The sequence below is a fragment of the Octodon degus genome, unplaced genomic scaffold (assembly GCF_000260255.1).
Source record: "Octodon degus isolate 3935 unplaced genomic scaffold, OctDeg1.0 scaffold00178, whole genome shotgun sequence".
Lineage (NCBI taxonomy): Eukaryota > Metazoa > Chordata > Mammalia > Rodentia > Octodontidae > Octodon > Octodon degus.
Window position 1 is genome coordinate 324,130 of NW_004524754.1, and position 18,611 is coordinate 342,740.

Here is an 18,611-nt window from a genome sequence, read left to right on the forward strand (position 1 = left end):
GCCGGCATGTGGTGCCAGGGGACTGAACCCCAGTCCCCGTGCTTTGCTAAGCCTGTTCTAAGTAGGTGCTTTAGACCACTGAGCCATCTCACCAGCCCCGAAATTGCCAGATCTATGAGGACTCAACTTTTGTGTTTCTTTTCTTTCTTTTTTTCTTTTTTTTTTTTTTTTTTGGCGGATCCGGGGATTGAACTCAGACCCTTGCGATTGCCAGTCAAGCGCTTATCCTACTGAGCCATCTCCCCAGCCTGAGCTAAATATTGAGACTGTCTCAGAAACGACAAATAAGCAAACATTTAAAATGATTGAAAATGCAGCTCAACGCCAAGCCTCTGGGTTGAAGCCCTACTCCAAGGGCCGGTTGTGTCTGCGCTTAACGATGCACTGACTTTTTTCTTTACTGATCCCTTTCACAAGGCAGTAAGACTTCTATTGAACACATTTATATTGTAGTAGGGTTTGTGATCACACTCTCCAAGAAGATCCCAAGCATATGCAAGATGTGTGTGGTTTCCATGAAAATCCTATACTGTTTATACAGAAACTTGAGTGTATGCTGACTTTGCTATCTGCTCCTGGTCCTAGAACCAACCCCCCAAGTCCCCCCACCACACACAAATTCCCCCATGGATACTAAGGAACCGAGGGATGAAGAACAAATTTTTGCATTTGGGTTTTTGTTTTTGTGCCAAACTCACAACCTGGCACTTGCCAGGAAGGTACTATGCTGCTCAGCTATATCCTGGTCCCTATTAGTTAGGTTTTTTATTTTTGATTTTTTGGCAGAACAGGGGATTGAACTCAGGTCCCTGAGCTTGTCAGGCAAGTACTTATTCCACTGAGCCACCTCCCTGGCCCCAGTATTAGTCTTTTTGAAACAGGGTTTACCATGTAGTTTAAGCTGGTCTTGAACTCACTGCATAGCCTAGGCTGGCAGGAAACTCATGGTGATTTTCCTGCCTCAGCCTCCCTGGCTGCTGGAATCAGGCCAGCATCACCAAAGCCAGGTACAAGTGTATATTAATTTTTAGGCCTTCTTATATATATTTTTTGTTGGTGGGAAACACACTGAGCAACATCCCCAGCCCATTTTTATGTTGAGGCTGGATTGTGCTAAATCACTAAATTGGGCTTGAGGGCCAGCCAAAGAGCTCAGTGGATTAAACACCTGCAAGCAGGTGCAGGGGCCAGGGTTCGGTCCCCCAGCCTGCTGTACTAGCCCTGCCCCTGGGGCATGCTGTAATCCCAGCACTCAGGGAGACTGAGTGAGGTCCAGGTATGGTGACAATGATTGAGAGTGGGCCTGGTGGCATGTGCCTGTAGTCCCAGCTCTTGGGAGGCTGTGAACAGGTGGATCACGACTGAATGTGATCTAGTAGTGAGACCCTGAACACCCTGTATACCCTTCCCTAAAATACAATAAATAAATAAATAAATAAATAAATAAATAAATAAATAAATAAATTGGGCTTGAATTTGCAATTCTCCTGCCTCAGTCTCCCTGAGTGCTGGGATTACAAGTGTGGGCCACCATACCTGGACCCCAGCTCTTTTTAATATTTATTTTGAGATAGAGTCTGACTAGGTCTTGAACTTTTAACCCCCCTGCTTCAGCCTCCTGAATAACAAAGATTACATGCATACCCAGCTCATGTCAATGTTATTTAGCTATTTTTAGCCGAATTTGAGAAGCAAAAACTATGACTCCAAAATGTTCAGTAACTTGCCCAAAGCCATAAGCTAATGATAGGAAGGTAAACAAGCCTAGCTCAGGACCATGGCCTGGTGGCCGGTCTACCACAGTGTGGCACAGTGATTGCAGCACATGTGGGCACAGACTGAGGATGGAGGCACAAGCAGAGTGAAGGGCTCAGAGGCTGGGACTGGGCAGAACAGGTATCGAACATCCAGAGTCCAGGTGAGGGCTCTGCGCCAGTTGAGGCCCCATGGTAAGAAAATAACCCAGGGCCACATACCACACAGGGAAGGCCCAGGAGCAGGAGGCCATGAGGCTGTGGGGCTGGCAGCCCGGATGGAAGGCATCAGTGTGGGAGGTGCTTATGGGTCTGCCCTGGCCCAGCCACTCCCTCAGGCCCCCTACACTGGCACTGGCACAGGGTTCTTCCCTGTCCCCACCCTGGGCTGACACTTCCCATTCCAAAGGCTGCTTGGTTCTTGATGCCCCACAGCTGCATCCTCCTCCTCATCTGGGCCTCAGCTCCATCCACTTCCAACCCTCATGGACCCACCCAGCACTATCCCTCACAGTCTGCCAGGCTCTGTATAAAATTTCCAAGCATCTCACACAGCACTGGGTTTTGGTTGTTTTTTTTGTAGTACTAGGGATTGAACCATGGAGTGCTGACTTATATCTCTAATCCTTTTTTCCCTTGTCTTTTTGAAAAAGCGTCTCCCTATGCTGCTGAGGCTGGCCTTCAGCTCACTTCGTAGCCCAGGCTGGTCTTGAACTCACAACCATCCTCTTGCCTCAGCCTCCAAGTGCTGGGATTACAGGAGTGCACCAGCAGGCCTGGAGGCTTTTGCTCCCCCCCCCCCAGGTCTTTTGAGACAGGGCTTCAATAAATTGCCTGGGGTGGCCTCAAATTTGAATTGCTCTTGCCTCAGCCTTCAGAGAAGTTGGGATAACCAATGCAGAACCATATAAAGTTAACCTTATTGGGTTTGTTCAGTGTCAATCCCTACTGAAATGTCAGCTGTGTGACAGCAGGAACCATGCCTATCTCCTTACACAGCAGCTACCACACAGTGGATGGTGCCCAGGAAAGGGGAAGTAATGGGAAACAAAATCAAATCATGCACAGGTGACGGGCATTGGGAAGAGGGGCATGCTCACATGTGCCACCTGTCATGTCTGATGCCAACCAGCCAGCAGGGGCGGAAGTGGGGAACAGGAGGCCAGGAGGTTCGAGGATGTGAGAAGACACATGACTGTCCAGGGAAAACGGGGAGAACAGGCGCAGAAGCACGAGAAGAGTCCTTGGGGGACGGAAGCCCCAGGCCACAGTGTAGTCCGGCCTACAGTCACACTCACACCTGCACTCAACACTCATTCCTGCTGGGCTGAAGAACCGCGGTGCAGCGGAAACCAGCGCGGAGGACTCACCCGCGGGACAGCATCTTCCCGGAGGGCTGGGAGTCCCTGGAGGGGGCGGCCCCAGGCCGGGCCCAGCTGCAGCCGGCCTAGGAAGGAAGACCGAGTGGATCGCAGCCACTTCCTCCTCAATCGCAGCCAGGCCAATAGCACGCGAGGCTGGACCCTGGACTAATAATGGTCTCCGCGAAGAGACAGGTGGGGTGCAGCTGGCCGGTAGCCCTCACAGCCGCTGCCTACTGCCCCTGAAGTCCCAGACTGCCGCCAGACACAGCTCCTCAGGGAAGGGGAGGAGTCACCTGCAGCTCCACCTGGGGCTAGGCTGACAGCAGCGGTGGGGTGGGGAGGAGTGAAGACCAGGAAGTGACCCTGGCCAAGGACACACCCGCCACCAGGCTTTCAGCAGTCAGTATCCTCAGAGAGGAAAAGTGCAGCCTGTGCACACCTGCCCCTCAGACCACAGGGCCCCAGTCAGCTCTCACCTGCCCTGGGGGTGGGGGGGAGGACAGGAAGGGCATGGGAAAGGGGCAACCCAGGAAAGTAGGGAGTTGGGAGATGGAAGGTAAGGCTTCAGAACACAGACACAGGCTCAGTGACAGGCACGTTTATTGTCCTCGCAAACATTTAGCGTTCCTTTCCCTGGGAGTGGAGAGGCTGACTCTCAGGAGGCAGCCACACTGCCACCAGAAGGAGGCCCATGGGGTGGCAGTGTCATGGGTGGCAGGAATAGTGCCTTCAGCTTGCCAGACAGGCTGGCGATCTCAGGATCCTGGGCTTCATAGGACTTGACCAAGCGGGCAAACTTAAGAACACCTGCAAGAAGGAGTGGAGAGTCATGCACACTCCTGAGACCAGGGTGCCAGTGAGGTGTCAATACAGGTACAGGTAAACATGGCTCTCCCTGAGGCCAGGTAGCCACCCATGACCCAAGATTCTGCAGTCCTGCGACCTGCAGGGTTAGGATCAACAACTTTTGGTCCAAGTAGAGCATAATGGATGGATGCAGGAAATTAAAAAAAACAAAAAACACTAAACAATGAGCTTCTCTCTTTCCATCGAGCCACTGAGCCACGTTAGCAGTTTGGTCACAAGACCAGGGAACATGGCAGATCCCAGTCCTTCACACACTGGGGAAATGCTGTGATTTCACCGAGAAAAAATGCAACCTCCAACCCCTGAAAGTGCTCCAGAAGTTCCAGTTGCAGACAGCTGCCGCAGCTAGCAGAAGTGAGGTCCAGGTCTCAGGCCGAGAGACCCTGAGCACGCACCAAAACAGTGACTAATAGGCACAAGACGCACTCAGGGCCCCTTCCAGCAAAAGTTCAGGGTAGACGCTGGACTGTAGGTGTTCAACAATCAGATTGCGGCTGCCGCCGTGTGGCGAAGAAAAGGACTAAATGCTCTAGGATGCGGCGACCCTGCACCCTCTCCTGGACTTCCGGCTCCATTCCACCACCACCCCAGTGCCTTCCCACCTTCGCCATCGCAACTGAAGCCATAGGCTTTGATAACCTCCTGTTGGATCTGCGTGGCCACGGGCAGCACGAACTGCAGCATCTTGCCCATGTCGTTGCATGCATTGTCTCGTGCCTCGTCCATGCGGACGGCGTTCTCCGGAGTGGAGAACGCCTGGATCACTTCCGCCAGCACCACTGCGAACCGGGGAGCCCAGGGAGGCGGCCAAGTAGGCGTCGGGGAACAGCAGGGAGGCGCAGAGAACACAAAAGAGCAGGGAGTAAATGAGCTGCAGCCCTAGGCAGGCCCTGTATTCATCCTCCAAACCCCTCGTTCAGGAAATGATCGCACCCAACAAACTCCCGGCACGGAGACGCAGCTCACCCTTCGCCTGCTCAGCGCTCAGCGCCGCAGGGGGTCCCGAAGCAGACGCCATGGGCCGGTGAACCGAGCGCGTGAAATGAAATCGGCGTTCGTAACCTGCGAGCACCGTGTAGACGCGGGAGAAGCTCATGGGAAGCTACATCAGTCGTAGCCGGAAGTCTTCCCCCGCGTCACTGGGCTCCGAGATCCCAGCGGGAACCCGAACTTCGCAATAGTCAAAAAATCAATGGCATTCAATCTCTAAAACTCATCAGCTAACTACTATTTGAATACAATTTAAGTGGTGGGGTTTTCCAGCAAACGCCAGAAAACCTGCTAGACAAATTCTAAAAGAGCTGTAACACTTACAGGAACCGCGCCTGGAGCGAGCTAGGGGTATCCGTTAACTCCACTATTGGTGAGGGTGAGATCAGATTACTTATTTTCTTTTTCCCAACCACGCTGATGTACAAACAACAGAGCACACCATGCTCTTCAATAGGAGAAAAAAGTACGCTAAGGAACTGAGCAAAATCATTTATTTCTAGAGTTCCTGAAAGTTTAATATCTACTATGCAAATGAATCTAATGCTGATTGGTTTAAAAGCCAACCAATCACAGTCCATCTTTTTCTTAAAAGCCGGAAGACAATGGTTAGCAGTACTACAAATTCTAGGGTGAGCCCTTAGCGCTTTGCTAAACTGGCTCAGACTCATTCAGGTGATTGAATCCGTCGCCAGTTAATACCTGGTGCTAGCAGGGCGTGGGGCATGCTTGTAACCCCAGCATTCTGGGAAATTGACGCAGGAGGATCGAGAATTGGAAACCAGCTTTTCTCAAAGGGTGTGGATTCAATCCCATGCTGAAGGTGGGGGCGTGGTGGATAGGCGCATAATTTCGTTGGTCTGTTGAAGCCATGCCCAACTCCCCTGGCCTCCTATCCCCCTATCTCAAACTATTTTGAGAAGACTCAGGACTCTGAAGCCCTCCTTCTAGGGGTCTCTAGTGGCACCTAGCATGAGTGACAGGATCACCTCCAAAGTGAGAGATTTGCTAGGCCTGACCATGCCTTCTGTGGGTTTCTGCCAGGGTCTAGGCTCTTGCTAGCCTGGGCAAGGTAAGGACCAGCACATCCGAGGATCTTGAGCCATTGGGGTCTTCTGTTCGGTGTCAGGGTCCACAACCAGCTTCAGCCCATTACCTCCCGCTTCCACACCCCATAAAGCCCCCGGCCTATCCCTGTGGCCCACAAAAAACAAGTCACAGCCATCTTTCTGGGGAGTCGTGAGGGCATTTTTGTTTGGTTGGTTTTGATTGGGATTTTTTTTTTTAAAGAGCGTCATATAGATATTTATATATATAAATTATTAATGTGGGGCAGGACAAGGGCAGACATCGCAGGGGGTGCGCACAAAGGGGCGGGGCAGGGGTGGCACACGATGCTACGCAAAACAGCCACATCTAACAGATGAGATCATCACACCAATGGGGGCAACTGAAGGTTGAGCATCGGGATGAGGGGAGCCGGGGACAAGAAAGAGGGACCTGGTCAGCGACGCTGAGGGCTTTTGCCCCTCCCCCCGTGCACCCCCCACCCCCACCCACGCCTTGGCCTTCTGTGAGGCCCTTCCTCCCTCTGCCCAGCTGCAGAGCCCCTGCCACTGAGCACCCTCTCCTCGTGTTGGGTGGTGGACGGGGCAGGAGCAGGTCCTCCTGGTCCAGATGCAGGAGCTATGGGAGCACTTCTGACGGAGGGTCTACAGCGGCTTGTCGCTTTCCTTCTTCAGGTGACTAAGGAGGAAAAAGGCAGAGGGAGGACAGGCTGGGAGGAGCCCGCGAGAGTGAAGGTGAGGGTGAGCCACGCAGGACAGGCAGGCAGGCAGGCAATACCTGTAGTAATCCTCCTGGGCGGGCAACGGCACACTGTGCAGGGGGTGGTGGGCATGCAGCCATTGCTGCTGTTCCAGCGCCAAGCGCTGCAACTCGGCCGACTGCGCGTGCATGGCCTGCAGCTGATGTGCTGCAGACATGGGAGCCGACAGGGAGGCTGGCAGGTCCCGATAAGGGGCAGCTGTGAAGGGCAAGGGGCTTATGATTTGTGGATACTGAGCACCGCGCCCTGGGGGAGGGGACAGCCAGCCATTTACCCACACAGAACAGTGAGGGGAATGCTATCCTGCAAGCTGCCAGAGCCTCTCCAGATTCCAATCGCAGCTCATCCCTTGAAAACCCCACTTAGCCCCTCCCACCACCCACATTCACATTCCCCTTTTCCACCCTCTTCATAACCTTCCTACCCTGACCTCTGTCCTTACCAAAGAGCTGGTGACGAAGAACTTCGTTCTCGTGCAGAGGGTGAGGAAGAAGGGGATTAGGGAGGGTCCCGGCTGGGTAAGGGATCCGTGTAAGGTGAGAGCCTGAGGCCAGAGGGTCAATGAGAGGGTGCACTGAGGCAGAGGCTGAAGGGCAAAGAAGAGCATGTGTCAATAGAAGGCAAGATTGGTGAAGAGCATGCTTCTGGGATCTGAGCCTGGGAAGAGACCACCAAGCACAAAGGGATCCAGAGGAAACCAAAGACAGAACAGAAACCTAGAGACCTGGGAGACAGAAAAAAATACTTCTGTTGGCAGGAACCCAGGGATGACAAAGAGACAGGCAGGCAATAATAGGGCAACAGTTCCAGCAGTGCGGGTAGGAGGCTGAGGCAGACAATCTCAAATTTGAGACCAGGATATTAAAAAGGGCTGAGGATGTAGCTCAGTGTGAAAGATCTGGCTTCAATTTCCAACACCACACACACACACACACACACACACACACACACACACACACGATGACAGGCTAGGATTCCAGCTAGGGCCTCTGTCAGGTGGTGGACTACAGGGAAGACTGTGAGGAAGGTCAGGGAAGCAAAGACCAGGGCAGCAATCTCAGGAGAGTTTCCTGCCACACCAGAGGAGAGAAGTTCTGGCCAGAGAAACAGAGAAGCCATGGCAGGCCAGGGGCACCCACAAAAGCCACAGCAAGGAAACGCAGCTCACCTGCATGGATGGCATCCTGCTGGTGCAGGTGCAGATGTGAGTGGATGTGGGAGTGCTGGTGGTGATGCGGGGTCACATTGAGCATCTGTAGCCGGGCCAGTGGGTCATTGCCCAGGGCTGCCACCCTTTCTGCATGCTGCCTCTCAGCTGCCAGCCGCTCAGCATAGGACATGTCAGGCCGCAGGGCTGGCCCAGCTGCCAGCGCTAGACGTTCTCGCTCCAGAGGCCCCAGGCTCGGGTGAAAAGGGAAAGGGTGCAGGCCAGGCGGGCCAGGCTGCAGAGCCAGGCCCCCATGTCGGGGGAAGGGATCCAGGCCTGGCCCAGGGACCCCATGGAGAGGTTCCAGCTCACTAGGCTTCACCTCAAAACCAGGTTTGAGACGATCACGGAGGTCTCGTTCACGGGCTTCCCGCTCCCTCTCCCGGGCGGCGGGATCACTGCTGTATAGGGCTGGGTAACCCAGGAGCCCCGGGTCCACTGCCCCCAGGGGCACATAAAAAGGATGGTTTCGATTGCCTGGAGACATGACGTGAGGTCTGGCATATTCACTGAGAGTGCGCAGGGCTGGAGTGTCAGGACCCAGGTAGGGGGGCACTGTGGCCACCGCACTGCCAGGTTCAAACGGAGGGCGATGGGGCACTGGGCCCAAAGATGTGCACTCTACTGGGGCACGACCCTCCTGTGCCAACTTCTGCAAGGTATACAAGGGGAGTCAAAACTGCAGTTACAAAAAGACACTGCCTGTTCCTATAAGGCACTTTCTTGCTCATCGTCTTTGTATTTTCCCTTCAGGCGACCCACAGGAATCCGCCCACCAGTGCAAGTACTCCCCGCTCCGCTCTCGAGTGGAATAAGCAGCTTCTTTCGGGCTGCAGTGACTCCTCCTATCCGACAGGCGGCGGAGTGACTTCCGACCCCCACCCGGAGCCCAGCAGCGCCAGCAAAGGGAGAAGGGAAGAGGCGGCAGGCGTCTCCGGACACACTCACCACGCTGCGCTCCAGCTCGCGCTCCTTCTCGCGCTCGCGCTCCTTCTCGCGCTCCCGCTCCCGCTCCCGCTCCTTTTCTTCGCGCGCGCGCTGCTCGGCCTCGCGCCGCACCTTCTCCACTAGGTCGGCCCGCTTCTTGGCCAGCTTAGAGCCCTCCAGTGGCACGAAGTACAAATCGCTACGCGCGCACGAGTTGAAGCCACGGTCCAGGTGTTTGTTGAACCTGCGGGGCGGAGACGGCGCACTTAGCACCTCGGGCCATCTTCCCCCGCGGGCGCGAGGGCCAGGGTACCCTGCCAGGTGCCCTTCTCCAAACAACATGAGCTGGGGTGGGGGCGCAGCCGTATGGTTCCTAGCCCAGCCTGGGTTTCTACGCGAGACCCTGACTTTATAAAAGACCGGGACGTAGCTCCCCGTGAAGGCCCTGGTCTCGGTCGCCGGCAAGGCGCGACAATAGGCGTCAACCCTCGCACACCCACGCTCACCTGGCCGACTGGCTGGCGTGGCTGGGCACGTCCACCACCTTGGGAGGGGGCGAGGGGCTGCGGGCCGGGGGCACTGGGCTCTCGGGGGCCTCGTACTCCTCGGCCGGCTCCTGTTTGATCTGCGTGGCGCTCAGGGGTGGCCCCGCGGCAGAGGCCGCGGCTGGCGGCGGCGGAAGGGCAGGCAGGCTCGAAGGCCCCGGGGGCGGCAGAGGCCCGGGGCCCACGGTGGGAGAGCCCGGCTTGAACGTTCCCGGGCCTGCAGGCGGGGAGGCGCCGCGGTAGCCTGGCGGGGTCCCCGTTCTGAAGGAGGGTGGTGAGCCTGGCTTGTACCCGGGCGGGGTGTTAGTCTTGTAGTTACCCGGGGATGGGGACGGGGCTCTTTTGACGTAGGGTGGGGGCCCAGGTGGGGAGGCCGTTTTGTAGCCTGCTGGCGAGGAAGCCACAGTGGCGATTACTGTGGAAAGGGTGGCTGAAGAGGTGGTGACCGGAGGCACCGAAGGGAAGGGGTAAGGCGCTGCCTGGGGACCCTGGGAAGAGGAGGGGTGTGAGCATGGGTAGGACGTTTGCGAGGAGGAAGAGGAGTTGGACGAGGAGGAGACTGGGGGACCACTGGGGCCTGCCTGGCTATAGGACACCTGGTTGTGAGGCGGGGGCAGGTGTGCAGGCCCAGGAGGGTAGGGCCGCAGGGACCCCAAGGAGGGAGACATGGTGTAAGGGTGTGTATGGTGGGAGCCACTGTTCTCCAGAGGGTGTGGGTATGCTCCCGGTGGGGGCCCCGAGCCTCCATGGTGCTGTGGTGGCTGAGGTTGAGGCTGCGGCTGCTGGGGTGGGGGTGGGGGTGGGGGTGGAGGTGGAGGCTGAGGCTGTTGCTGCTGGTGGTGGTGATGTGCTGGGGCACCGGGGTGAGCAGTGGCTTGGGCCCCAGCAGGAGGGAAGGGGCCTGGGTGGGCACTACTGTTGGCCAAGAGGCGGCTGTAGGGAGGAGGTGGGGGCGGACCCTGGCTCCACACTGCCTGGGATGGGAGAGAAGGCTGCGTATACTTAGGAGGCTGATTGGAGACGGAGAGGCTCGTGGGGGGAGGGAAGGAGTGCGGGTAGCTGGGCAGGGCCTGGGATGCAGGGTACTGGGAGGCAGAGGAAGAGGAAGAACTGGAGGAGGCTGCGGCAGAGATGCTGCTAGAGGATGAATAGGGATACCTCATTGGCGGTGCTGGGGCAGAGGAGGAGGCAGGGGGTAGTGGGTGCGGTGAGGGGGCCAGAGCTGGGCTTTTCTCTGGTCCTGGAGGAAGTCCACCCATGCCCTGGCCCATGGCATGAGGAGAGGGCAGATGCCCTGGGACTTGCTGGGCCCCCAGGCCAGGAGGAGAGGCTGAGGCATTGTTGAGGGGTCTTAGGGCAGGTGGGGGGGGCAGGTTTGGTGTCACATGGGGGAAAGAGGCTGGTTGTGGCGCAGAGGCTAGGTTCCCACCACCCACTGGAGTATTGGGTGGCTTTGCTGGGGGAGCACCACTGGCCCCAGAACTTGATATGGAAATGGGGGTAGTGGGTGGGGGGTGCTGCTTGCCCCCACTAGAGGCCCCAACTGAGACAGCCCCTCCCCCTTTAGGTCCCAACGGAGGTCCAGATAAAACTCCACCTGCTCCCCCAGGGTAAAGCTGTGGATGAGGGGGAGGGGCCCCCGGAGCCTGAAACATTCGGGGTGTGGGGGGCTCCATGGGAGCATGATAGCCAGTGGGTGGCACAGAAGGATGGGGTTCAAAGCCAGCGTCTGGCTGTCTGGGGGCACTTTCAGGTGGTGGAGGGGAGGGAGGGAAAAGTGGAGGTGGGTGGTAGGGGCGGGCTGGGCCCTGGGACAGGCCAGAAGATGAGTCGGAGTCATTCTCCACACTCCCAGGGCTGTAAATGCTGGGGGAAGTGCTGCGGTTGTCCTGGTCTATGTCCCTTGGGTCACTGCTGCCATCATCATTCAGGCTCCGGCCGTCCAGACTGTCCAAGTCCGAGGGGGACTGCGGCCGAGGGAGCTCCTGCTGTAGAGGGGAAGGCAGTGTTTTCCTTCCCTGTCCTGCCTCCCAAGACTGGACTCCCCTCTCCACCTTGCCTCCCACAGCACCTGCTCAAACCCACCTCCTGCCTTTGGGAATCCCTGCTTGACCTGCTTGTCAAGCCCTCCTCAAGCACTTTCCCCTTCACATCTCTGAATTCCTTCTTCCTTTGTACCTGCCCTCCACTCATCTTACTGGCCCCTTTAACCATCCTCCACACCCTTGGTTCTTAAAACAATTAAAACAAAAACAAAAACAAAAAAAAACAAACCACAAACACTTATGCAATCTTTTTCTTTGGTTTTGGGAGACAGGGTTTCGCTTTGTAGTTCAGGCTGGCCTTGAACTCACTATGTACCACAGGCAGGCTTCAAAATCATGGCAAATCCTCCTGCCTCAGCCTCTTAAATGCTGAGATTACAGGTGTGGGCCACCATGCCCTGCTCCTCACCATTTGCTCCTTCCACTAAGATTTCTCAGCCTGTGACCCACTACAACCCTTCCAGGCCCTTATGGTCCTGCCTAATCATTTATGGTCTGATCAAAGCCCTGAAAATCTATCTACCATTAGGGACATTTAATAAGCGGTAAGATAAGACTTCTCTCCATATCCCAGCAAAGACCAAGGCAGGAATACTGAGTGGAAAGAAGATTGGGGAAATAATTATCAGAACATGGGCCTCCCACCTCAGTTTTGGTCTTTTTTGGTGCATTGGTGTCTTCACTTTCACTCTCGGAGATCTCTTCACTCCTGCCTTGCTTGCTGACTTTTGGGGTGGAAGCTTCCTCTACTCGGGCCTTCTGTTAGGGAGAAAGAGAGTTCTGTCATTTCCCTCCTAAGCCTCCACTGTACCCTCTGCTGGATGCAGATCCACAGCACCCCTGTGCCCCTCTTGGGCAACCGTGGGACCTGGGGATGAAATACCTTGGCTGTCTGTCTGGACTTCTCAGCTTTGCCATCGCTGCTGGATGTGCTGACCCCTCCCGGGGAGGCCCGGCCCCTCGATCTCAGCTCCTCCCGGGGCCCTGGGGCCTCTTTCTTCCGTCCACTCCTCATCGACATCTGAGGGAAGAGACCAGTAATGTCTTTACTTCCCACTGACTGCAGTGTGCCTGCTCCAGCCCCTCCTTTCTATCCTCCTGCCCTTAATCTTCCCTGTCCCTTAGATCTTACTCACCGAGTCTTTATTCTGTCGCGTCTTCATTCTTTAGGCTGTGGAGACCCCATTCTCCTCTGCCTGGGCAGCTGAATACAAAAACTTCTCTGCCTTGCCCCAAGTCTCCCAGCTGTGACTGGGAAGCTGGCAGAGCAGCAGGCACAGCTCCAGGAGCTCCTGAAATTCGCACGGTCTGCTTTCTGAGAAACCTGTTCAAAAAAGACCACCAGGCTTCACCTGAGTCTGCAAGGGGTGCTACTCTTCGTAGGGGGCTAAGGGGAGGAACACCATAGACACTGCTGGCCAGTCTTGCAAGGTACAAGGTACAAGGTTACTCTGGGGAAGGCAAAAAATTCAACTGAAGGGGTTCCAATCAGGAAATTACAGGACTTTTACCCTTCTCAATCCCCACAGAATATTTGTGTGTGCAGATTCCATGCAAGGAGCCTGTTCATTCTTTTTTTTTTTTTTTTTTGTCCTTATCTTTTTGAGACAGGGTCTTGCTATGCAGTCCAGGCTGGCCTTGCGCTTACTTTGTAGCCCAGGCTGGTCTCAAACTCGAATGATCCTCCTGCCTTGGCCTCCCAAGTGCTGGGATTATAGGCATGCACCACTACACCCTGCGCTCGAGTGGCCTTTTGAGGAGGCACAAAGAAATGAGAATGAAGTCTTTACTGTGCTGACTCCCTTCTTTGTGTCAGACCCTTTACATACATGATTTCATAGACTATGTACAACCAGCGCCGAAAGGTGGGCGTCACTGTTCTTACCAGGTAGGAGACTAAATAAGGCTTAGAGATGATGGCTGTGACTTGCCTGGCCTCCCAGAGTGAGACACCAGTGACAAAGCCAGGATCCAGCCCCGTCTCAGATTTCAGAGCCTCAGAGCTTTCTTCTATACTTTGCCATGCTCCCCTCAGAAGCTCATGAAGAGAATTCTCAGAAGGCCTGGATCACTCACAGAGATGTGACTCTTTCTTCACATCAGAGTAGGTAGAAGAATGTCCCATTGTGTGACACTCAGGAGCACAGCCCCACCAGTTCCATTATTATATCTACATACCACTTCATGTGGAACTGCACAAGGTCCTGAGTTCAATCCCCAAGACGGCAAAAAAAAAAAAAAAAGAAAAAAGATCTACTCCCTGGTACAGCCACTTCCCCATCCATAGGTTACCCCAACACAGACTCAACCATGGATTACAGTGCTCAAGAAAAAAATTCCAGAAAATGAAACCTGAGTGTGGCGTACACTTTGCCTTCTCTGAGGCAAAATAGGAATGAGGTGACAAGTGGCCTCCTGCATTTCCACAGACCCTAGGTTTCTCCCCAGCTGGCAATGGCCTTCTCAGTCTCCTCTACACACCAGGTAGCTGGGCCTAGTCAACTGTTCTGTCACAATTTCCTCAATAACACAGTATAACAATGAGTTATGGAGCACTCACACTATGTTAGGTATTGTAAGTAACTTAGAAACAAAGTACATGACAGATACGCAGACTTTGGGTCTGTAGTGATTGGAGGTGTTCCACAAACAGCACCCCTAAACACCCGTGTAAGGCCAGGGGAAGTCAGGGTTTTCATATTAACAACCAAAGGCTCAAAATATGAAGTACCAGAGACTCAAAATTTGCAGCAGGGAGCACACAATACAGATCAGACAGCATTTAGGTGTCTCCTCCCTTAGCCTACCCATTTATATCCATCTACAGATAAGGCTGGGGGTGACAAACACCTCTAATACCAGCACTCTGGAAACGAGTAGGAAGAATCAGAGAGCCCATCTTAAAATTTATTTAAATGGGGGAAGACCCTGGGTTCAAACACCAGGACAGCAATAAATCATCAACAGGTAAGGATCATCACATGGCTGTCCCCAGGACCAGCTGCTTCCATTTATCCTTTTTACCTCTTGCTAAGGGTCAAGTCTGCATCTTCCTGCCTTCAAGACCTTTGGAGAGCAAAACCTGTCATTTCCTATCATTTCCTAACACTTTCCTTTCTAGCTCCCCCACTGAGGTTTGGATACACAGGTATTCACACATCACAGACCTTTCAACCCAGTCCTAACAGAAGTTATTCTGGAAGTTGGTGCTGCTGGCCTAGGTGGGACCCATGAATCTTGCCACTCTGTCCTGACCCATCCCTGCTAGCTGAATGTCATTTCCACATACTTTTTTTTTCCAGTATGGGGCATTGAACTCAGGACCCTGCACTTGCCAGGCAAGCACTTATTCTACTGAGCTATCTCCCCAGCCTTCATTTCCACATACCATAGTGTATTTTCCACAGGGGATGCAGAGTAATCACTTCTCATTCACCCCCACTGAAGTGTAATGAGGCAGGTAGTGAGGAGTCTAACCTTCCTGGACAACTTGTTTAACTGTTTGTTACTAGGGATTGAACTCAAGGTGCTTATGTCACTGTAATAGTTTATTTAAAAGTCACAACATACTGGCCAGCGCAGGGACTACGGTTCAATCCTCAGCACCACATGTTGCACCAGCCCCGTCCCCAGGGTAGGCTAAGCCAGCCACAAAAAAAAAAAAAAAAAAAAAAAAAGTCACAATATAATCTAGTATTGGTGTATACCTATAATCCTGAGGCAGGAGGATTGCTATGAATTTGAAGCCAGTTTTGGCTACAAAGTAAGTTCAAAGTCACAACACACCTGCATGTGATGACACAGACACCTGTAATTCCAGGCCTCTGGGAGGGTGAGGCAGGAGGATCACAAACTCAAGCCCAGCCTATATACCTGAGTGACTCCATGAGAAGTCTTAAAATAAAACATGGCTTGGGATAAAGCTCAGTGCAAAGGCCCTGAGTTCAATCCTTAGTACTGCGGGGGAAAAAAGTCAAACATTATCTGGGACAGAGCCCCAGGTCTACCGTTATGCAGCTAGGTGTGGTGAACACACCTGTAATCCTAGCACTTGGGAGGTGGAAGCAGAAGATCAAAACACCCTATCTCATGAAAACCAAGAAATCAAAAATTAAATAACACTGTACCCAATGGATTAGTCATTTTCCTTCAACTACATCTAATATCACTTTTTTTTTTTTTTGCAGAATTGGGGAGTGAACTCAGGCCCTTGCACTTGCCAGGGAAGCACTTATTCCACTGAGCCATGTCCCCAGCCCCGACACTGGTTTTAAAATACTATCAAAAACACCAACAACAAAATCCAAACAACAAGACCGACAAAACAAAAGGTGAAGAAAAAAAAAAAGATGAAAACAATGTTTTTTTTTTTTTTGAAAACAATGTTAAAAGCTCAAGGGAAGACTTGTGACTAGTTTGGCAGTTCTTCTAAAGCAGGATGCCCACCTCTTCTACCCTATCATGTATCTGCACACCAAGTCAGTTAAGAGCTCAGAAACCCAAAAGGTCAGAGAAGCAAGGTAGTGGACAAACAGAGCAAGGATAGTGTGTTCTCCGTGAGCTGAAATCTGAATATTCGCAGTGAGTACCTGTGAAGGAAAAAGCCAGTCATCCAAGGGGAAGTAATCAGACATAAGGAATAAGCGGCAGGGGAGACTGGGTTACGGTCCACCATCAGAAGCTGAGCCCCAGGGCTGGGGAGATAGCTCAGTAGAAAAAGTGCTTGTCTGTCAAGCGCAGGGTCCTGAGTTCAATCCCTGGTACTGAAAAAAAAAAAAAAAAAAAGCAAACTGAGCCCCATTTTTCTGTCCCTGGAAGGCAGCCACTGTGACTACAGTAGAGTGTACCTACTGTGCACCCTATTGCTATGGAGGCTGAATAGTGAGGAACAGGACAATAGCCCCTAAGTCCATAGGAGAATTTAAAAGGGAAAATACGGAAAGCATAAAGGATGGATTTCAGGATCCCGGCCGAGCCCCAATCATTCCACACCTACTAGTCAGAACCAAGCTGTCCAAGTGAATAGACCCCAGTGCTGCCCAGCCCTGCAGATGACAATGTCCTGGCCTAAGCCTTCTTAGAATCTAGGGCATCCTGTTCATCTCTCCTATAATCTCTTCATTTGACAGTGGTGAGGCTCAAAACAAGAAAGCGACTTGCCCAAGGTCATAGTGAATTAGAGGCCCAGCCAGGCCCAGCCCCCGGCTCCTGCCAGAGTATTGCACTGCCCTAGGCTGTTTCCCAGCCTCCTCTCCAGAGCCACCTGAACCTGGGACAAGTATGGAGAGCTCAGTCCTGCCCACAAGGTCAGAAAAGTAGAGGGTCAAAGGTTAGCTGAAGGAAGAGATCACCCTGGGGATAGTCTGGAAGGAGCGGACAGAGAGAATCAAAGAACTTAAGGTGGGCCTGGTGGCATGACCTATTGTAATCTAAGCACTCAGGAGGCTGAGGCAGGATTGCCTCAAGTTTGAGGTCAGCCTGAACTGATACAGACCCTATTTCAAAAACAAAGAAGAATTCAAGATTAAGAAAATGGATAGACACTGTAAAGAAGCAAATGACTACTGTGCACAAAACACAGTAAAAGAGAGCCCAGAACACACTGCTCAAAAGTGATATAACTTGATTTCTGTTATCTTCCAAGTCCTGGGGATCAAATGCAGGGCCTAGTTATCTACTGGACAAGCTCTACCACTGAGCTACACAAACACACACAGAGTGCGAAAGGATATAACTTTAACGAGAACACTTTCACTCTCCCACCATGCCTAGATGGAGGGACTTGGAAAGACAAACGACAAAGTAACAGTCCACCTGCTCCAACAGCCCACTGGACAGACAGGAAATTCCCCACCACTGGGGGCACCAACACCACCCCAAGTCCAGCCAAGAGTCCCCGGGACCTAGGTCCAATTCTGAACGCCCACCTACTGGACATCTCAATAGATCTCTGCCATGGCAACAAAAAGGCAAAAAAAGCCCCACAAGAGACCCATCCCAGGGGACCATCTGGCAGCCACCACCATCACCTCAGTTGCTGAAGCAATTCTTACTCTCCTAGAGTAGCACCCTAGGGACTGAAGCTTCAGGGTACCTACCCCAGGCACAAAGGGAGACCTCTGAAGAAATCGCAGCTCAGGGGCAGCGAACGCGCGCGGACTTCTGGGTGGAGGTTACAACTTGTTTGGAATGCCTAAGGTTGCCCAATTCTCTCCTCTCCTCCATCCTCCCAGAAACCCTTTCTTCTTAAGTCGCCTTCAGCGGCCCTGTTCTCATTAGTTTTAGAAGGATCCACACTACTGAGCCCAGTGCCCCTCTCAAGAAGTAACTATGTCCGCGATTGGGAAAACGGGTTCAGAGACCTGGAATAGGGAAAGGAAAACTGAGCCACAAAAGACATGGCCTTCCAACTTAAACCCCTTAAACCTCGGGTTCTGCTTCTGAAAGGTGTACTGCTGGTTCTCCGACTCTCCGCTTTCCCCAGCTCCAAACCCTTTTCTCGGCAGCAGACAGAATGTCTCTCTGTCCACCTACCACACCCCTTTCCCGGTTCCCACTTCCTTTCAGACCCTAAGGCCCGTAACCCCGGTTCTGGAGCCCAGGCTCTGTTCTTCGAAATTTCTCCGGGTGCCTTCACGCCCCACCTCTCCAAACCCTCCGGCTTCTCCCTGAACCCCTCCCAGCACTCGATTTACCCCAGCCGTCCACCTCCGCGTCCTCCTCCACGGTCCCCGAGCACGGCCACCCTCGGCACCATCAGCCCTGCTACGGAGACCCCTCCTTTCCCAACCCTTCCGGGCCGCAGGGCGCCCGGGCCCTAGCCCTGCACGGGGTGCCCCATCCGCGCACCCCAACCCGGCCAGGCAGGGCCCGCAGTGGGGACGAGGTCGGGAAATAATAAATGGAGGCAGCGGCGGCGACGGCGGGAGGGGACCAGGGAGGTGGGGGTGGGGAGCCGCAGGCCGGCTGGGCCACCGAACCCCGAGGGCGGGCCGGGGGCCGCGGACCTTACCTGGGCGGCTCGGGACGCTGGCTGGCTCGGCGCGGGATCCGGGCCCCGGCACCTCCGGGGGGCGGCGGCGGC

General features: G+C 53.8%; 3 protein-coding genes and 1 non-coding gene across 10 annotated transcripts in view; all 4 read right to left on the reverse strand.

The window, feature by feature from the left end:
- Ptpn6 (protein tyrosine phosphatase, non-receptor type 6) overlaps nucleotides 1–3,407 on the reverse strand; it is a 25,821-nt gene extending 22,414 nt beyond the window's left edge. For 4 of the 5 annotated variants that reach the window (XM_023703688.1, XM_023703686.1, XM_023703687.1 and 1 more), the window contains exon 1: nucleotides 3,125–3,406. In XM_023703688.1, the coding sequence (XP_023559456.1) occupies nucleotides 3,125–3,138 (14 nt within the window). In that variant the 5' untranslated portion in view covers nucleotides 3,139–3,406. Of the gene's footprint in view, nucleotides 1–3,124 lie in introns of all 5 variants that reach the window. The other variant, XM_023703689.1, reaches the window with a different exon arrangement.
- A 294-nt stretch (nucleotides 3,408–3,701) lies between these two features.
- CUNH12orf57 (chromosome unknown C12orf57 homolog) lies at nucleotides 3,702–5,168 on the reverse strand. Its single transcript, XM_004643521.2, has 3 exons — nucleotides 4,952–5,168; nucleotides 4,588–4,764; nucleotides 3,702–3,925 (listed from the first exon to the last, which is right to left on the reverse strand). The coding sequence occupies exons 1-3, from the start codon at nucleotides 5,079–5,081 to the stop codon at nucleotides 3,774–3,776; spliced, it is 459 nt and encodes a 152-aa protein (XP_004643578.2). The 5' UTR covers nucleotides 5,082–5,168; the 3' UTR covers nucleotides 3,702–3,773.
- A 67-nt stretch (nucleotides 5,169–5,235) lies between these two features.
- Nucleotides 5,236–5,297, reverse strand: LOC111813297. Its single transcript, XR_002818596.1, has one exon. It is a non-coding gene; the product is annotated as a U7 small nuclear RNA (small nuclear RNA).
- Nucleotides 5,298–5,391: 94 nt separating this feature from the next.
- Atn1 (atrophin 1) lies at nucleotides 5,392–18,611 on the reverse strand. 3 transcript variants are annotated; one of them, XM_023703675.1, is made up of 10 exons: nucleotides 18,540–18,611; nucleotides 12,664–12,851; nucleotides 12,411–12,548; nucleotides 12,173–12,286; nucleotides 9,444–11,467; nucleotides 8,959–9,181; nucleotides 7,972–8,662; nucleotides 7,246–7,389; nucleotides 6,821–7,001; nucleotides 5,392–6,721 (listed from the first exon to the last, which is right to left on the reverse strand). In XM_023703675.1, the coding sequence occupies exons 2-10, from the start codon at nucleotides 12,688–12,690 to the stop codon at nucleotides 6,688–6,690; spliced, it is 3,576 nt and encodes a 1,191-aa protein (XP_023559443.1). In that variant the 5' UTR covers nucleotides 12,691–12,851; nucleotides 18,540–18,611; the 3' UTR covers nucleotides 5,392–6,687. The 3 variants fall into 3 exon arrangements, with proteins under 3 accessions (XP_023559443.1, XP_004643579.1, XP_023559442.1); XM_004643522.3 differs by having other exon boundaries at nucleotides 9,444–11,470; XM_023703674.1 differs by lacking the exon at nucleotides 18,540–18,611 and adding an exon at nucleotides 16,117–16,197 and having other exon boundaries at nucleotides 9,444–11,470.

Excerpts from the sequence above, each read along its gene's own strand:
- CUNH12orf57 (XM_004643521.2), bottom strand. The coding sequence starts at position 5,081 with ATGAGCTTCTCCCGCGTCTACACGGTGCTCGCAGGTTACGAACGCCGA. Across the intron at positions 4,765-4,951 it reads GAGCGCTGAGCAGGCGAAGG|TGGTGCTGGCGGAAGTGATC; the intron begins GTGAGCTGCGTC and ends CCCGGTTCGCAG. Across the intron at positions 3,926-4,587 it reads CTTCAGTTGCGATGGCGAAG|GTGTTCTTAAGTTTGCCCGC; the intron begins GTGGGAAGGCAC and ends TCCTTCTTGCAG.
- Atn1 (XM_004643522.3), bottom strand. The coding sequence starts at position 12,690 with ATGAAGACGCGACAGAATAAAGACTCG. Across the intron at positions 11,471-12,172 it reads CAAAAAAGACCAAAACTGAG|CAGGAGCTCCCTCGGCCGCA; the intron begins GTGGGAGGCCCA and ends TCCCCTCTACAG. Across the intron at positions 7,390-7,971 it reads GCAGGATGCCATCCATGCAG|CCTCTGCCTCAGTGCACCCT; the intron begins GTGAGCTGCGTT and ends TTTGCCCTTCAG.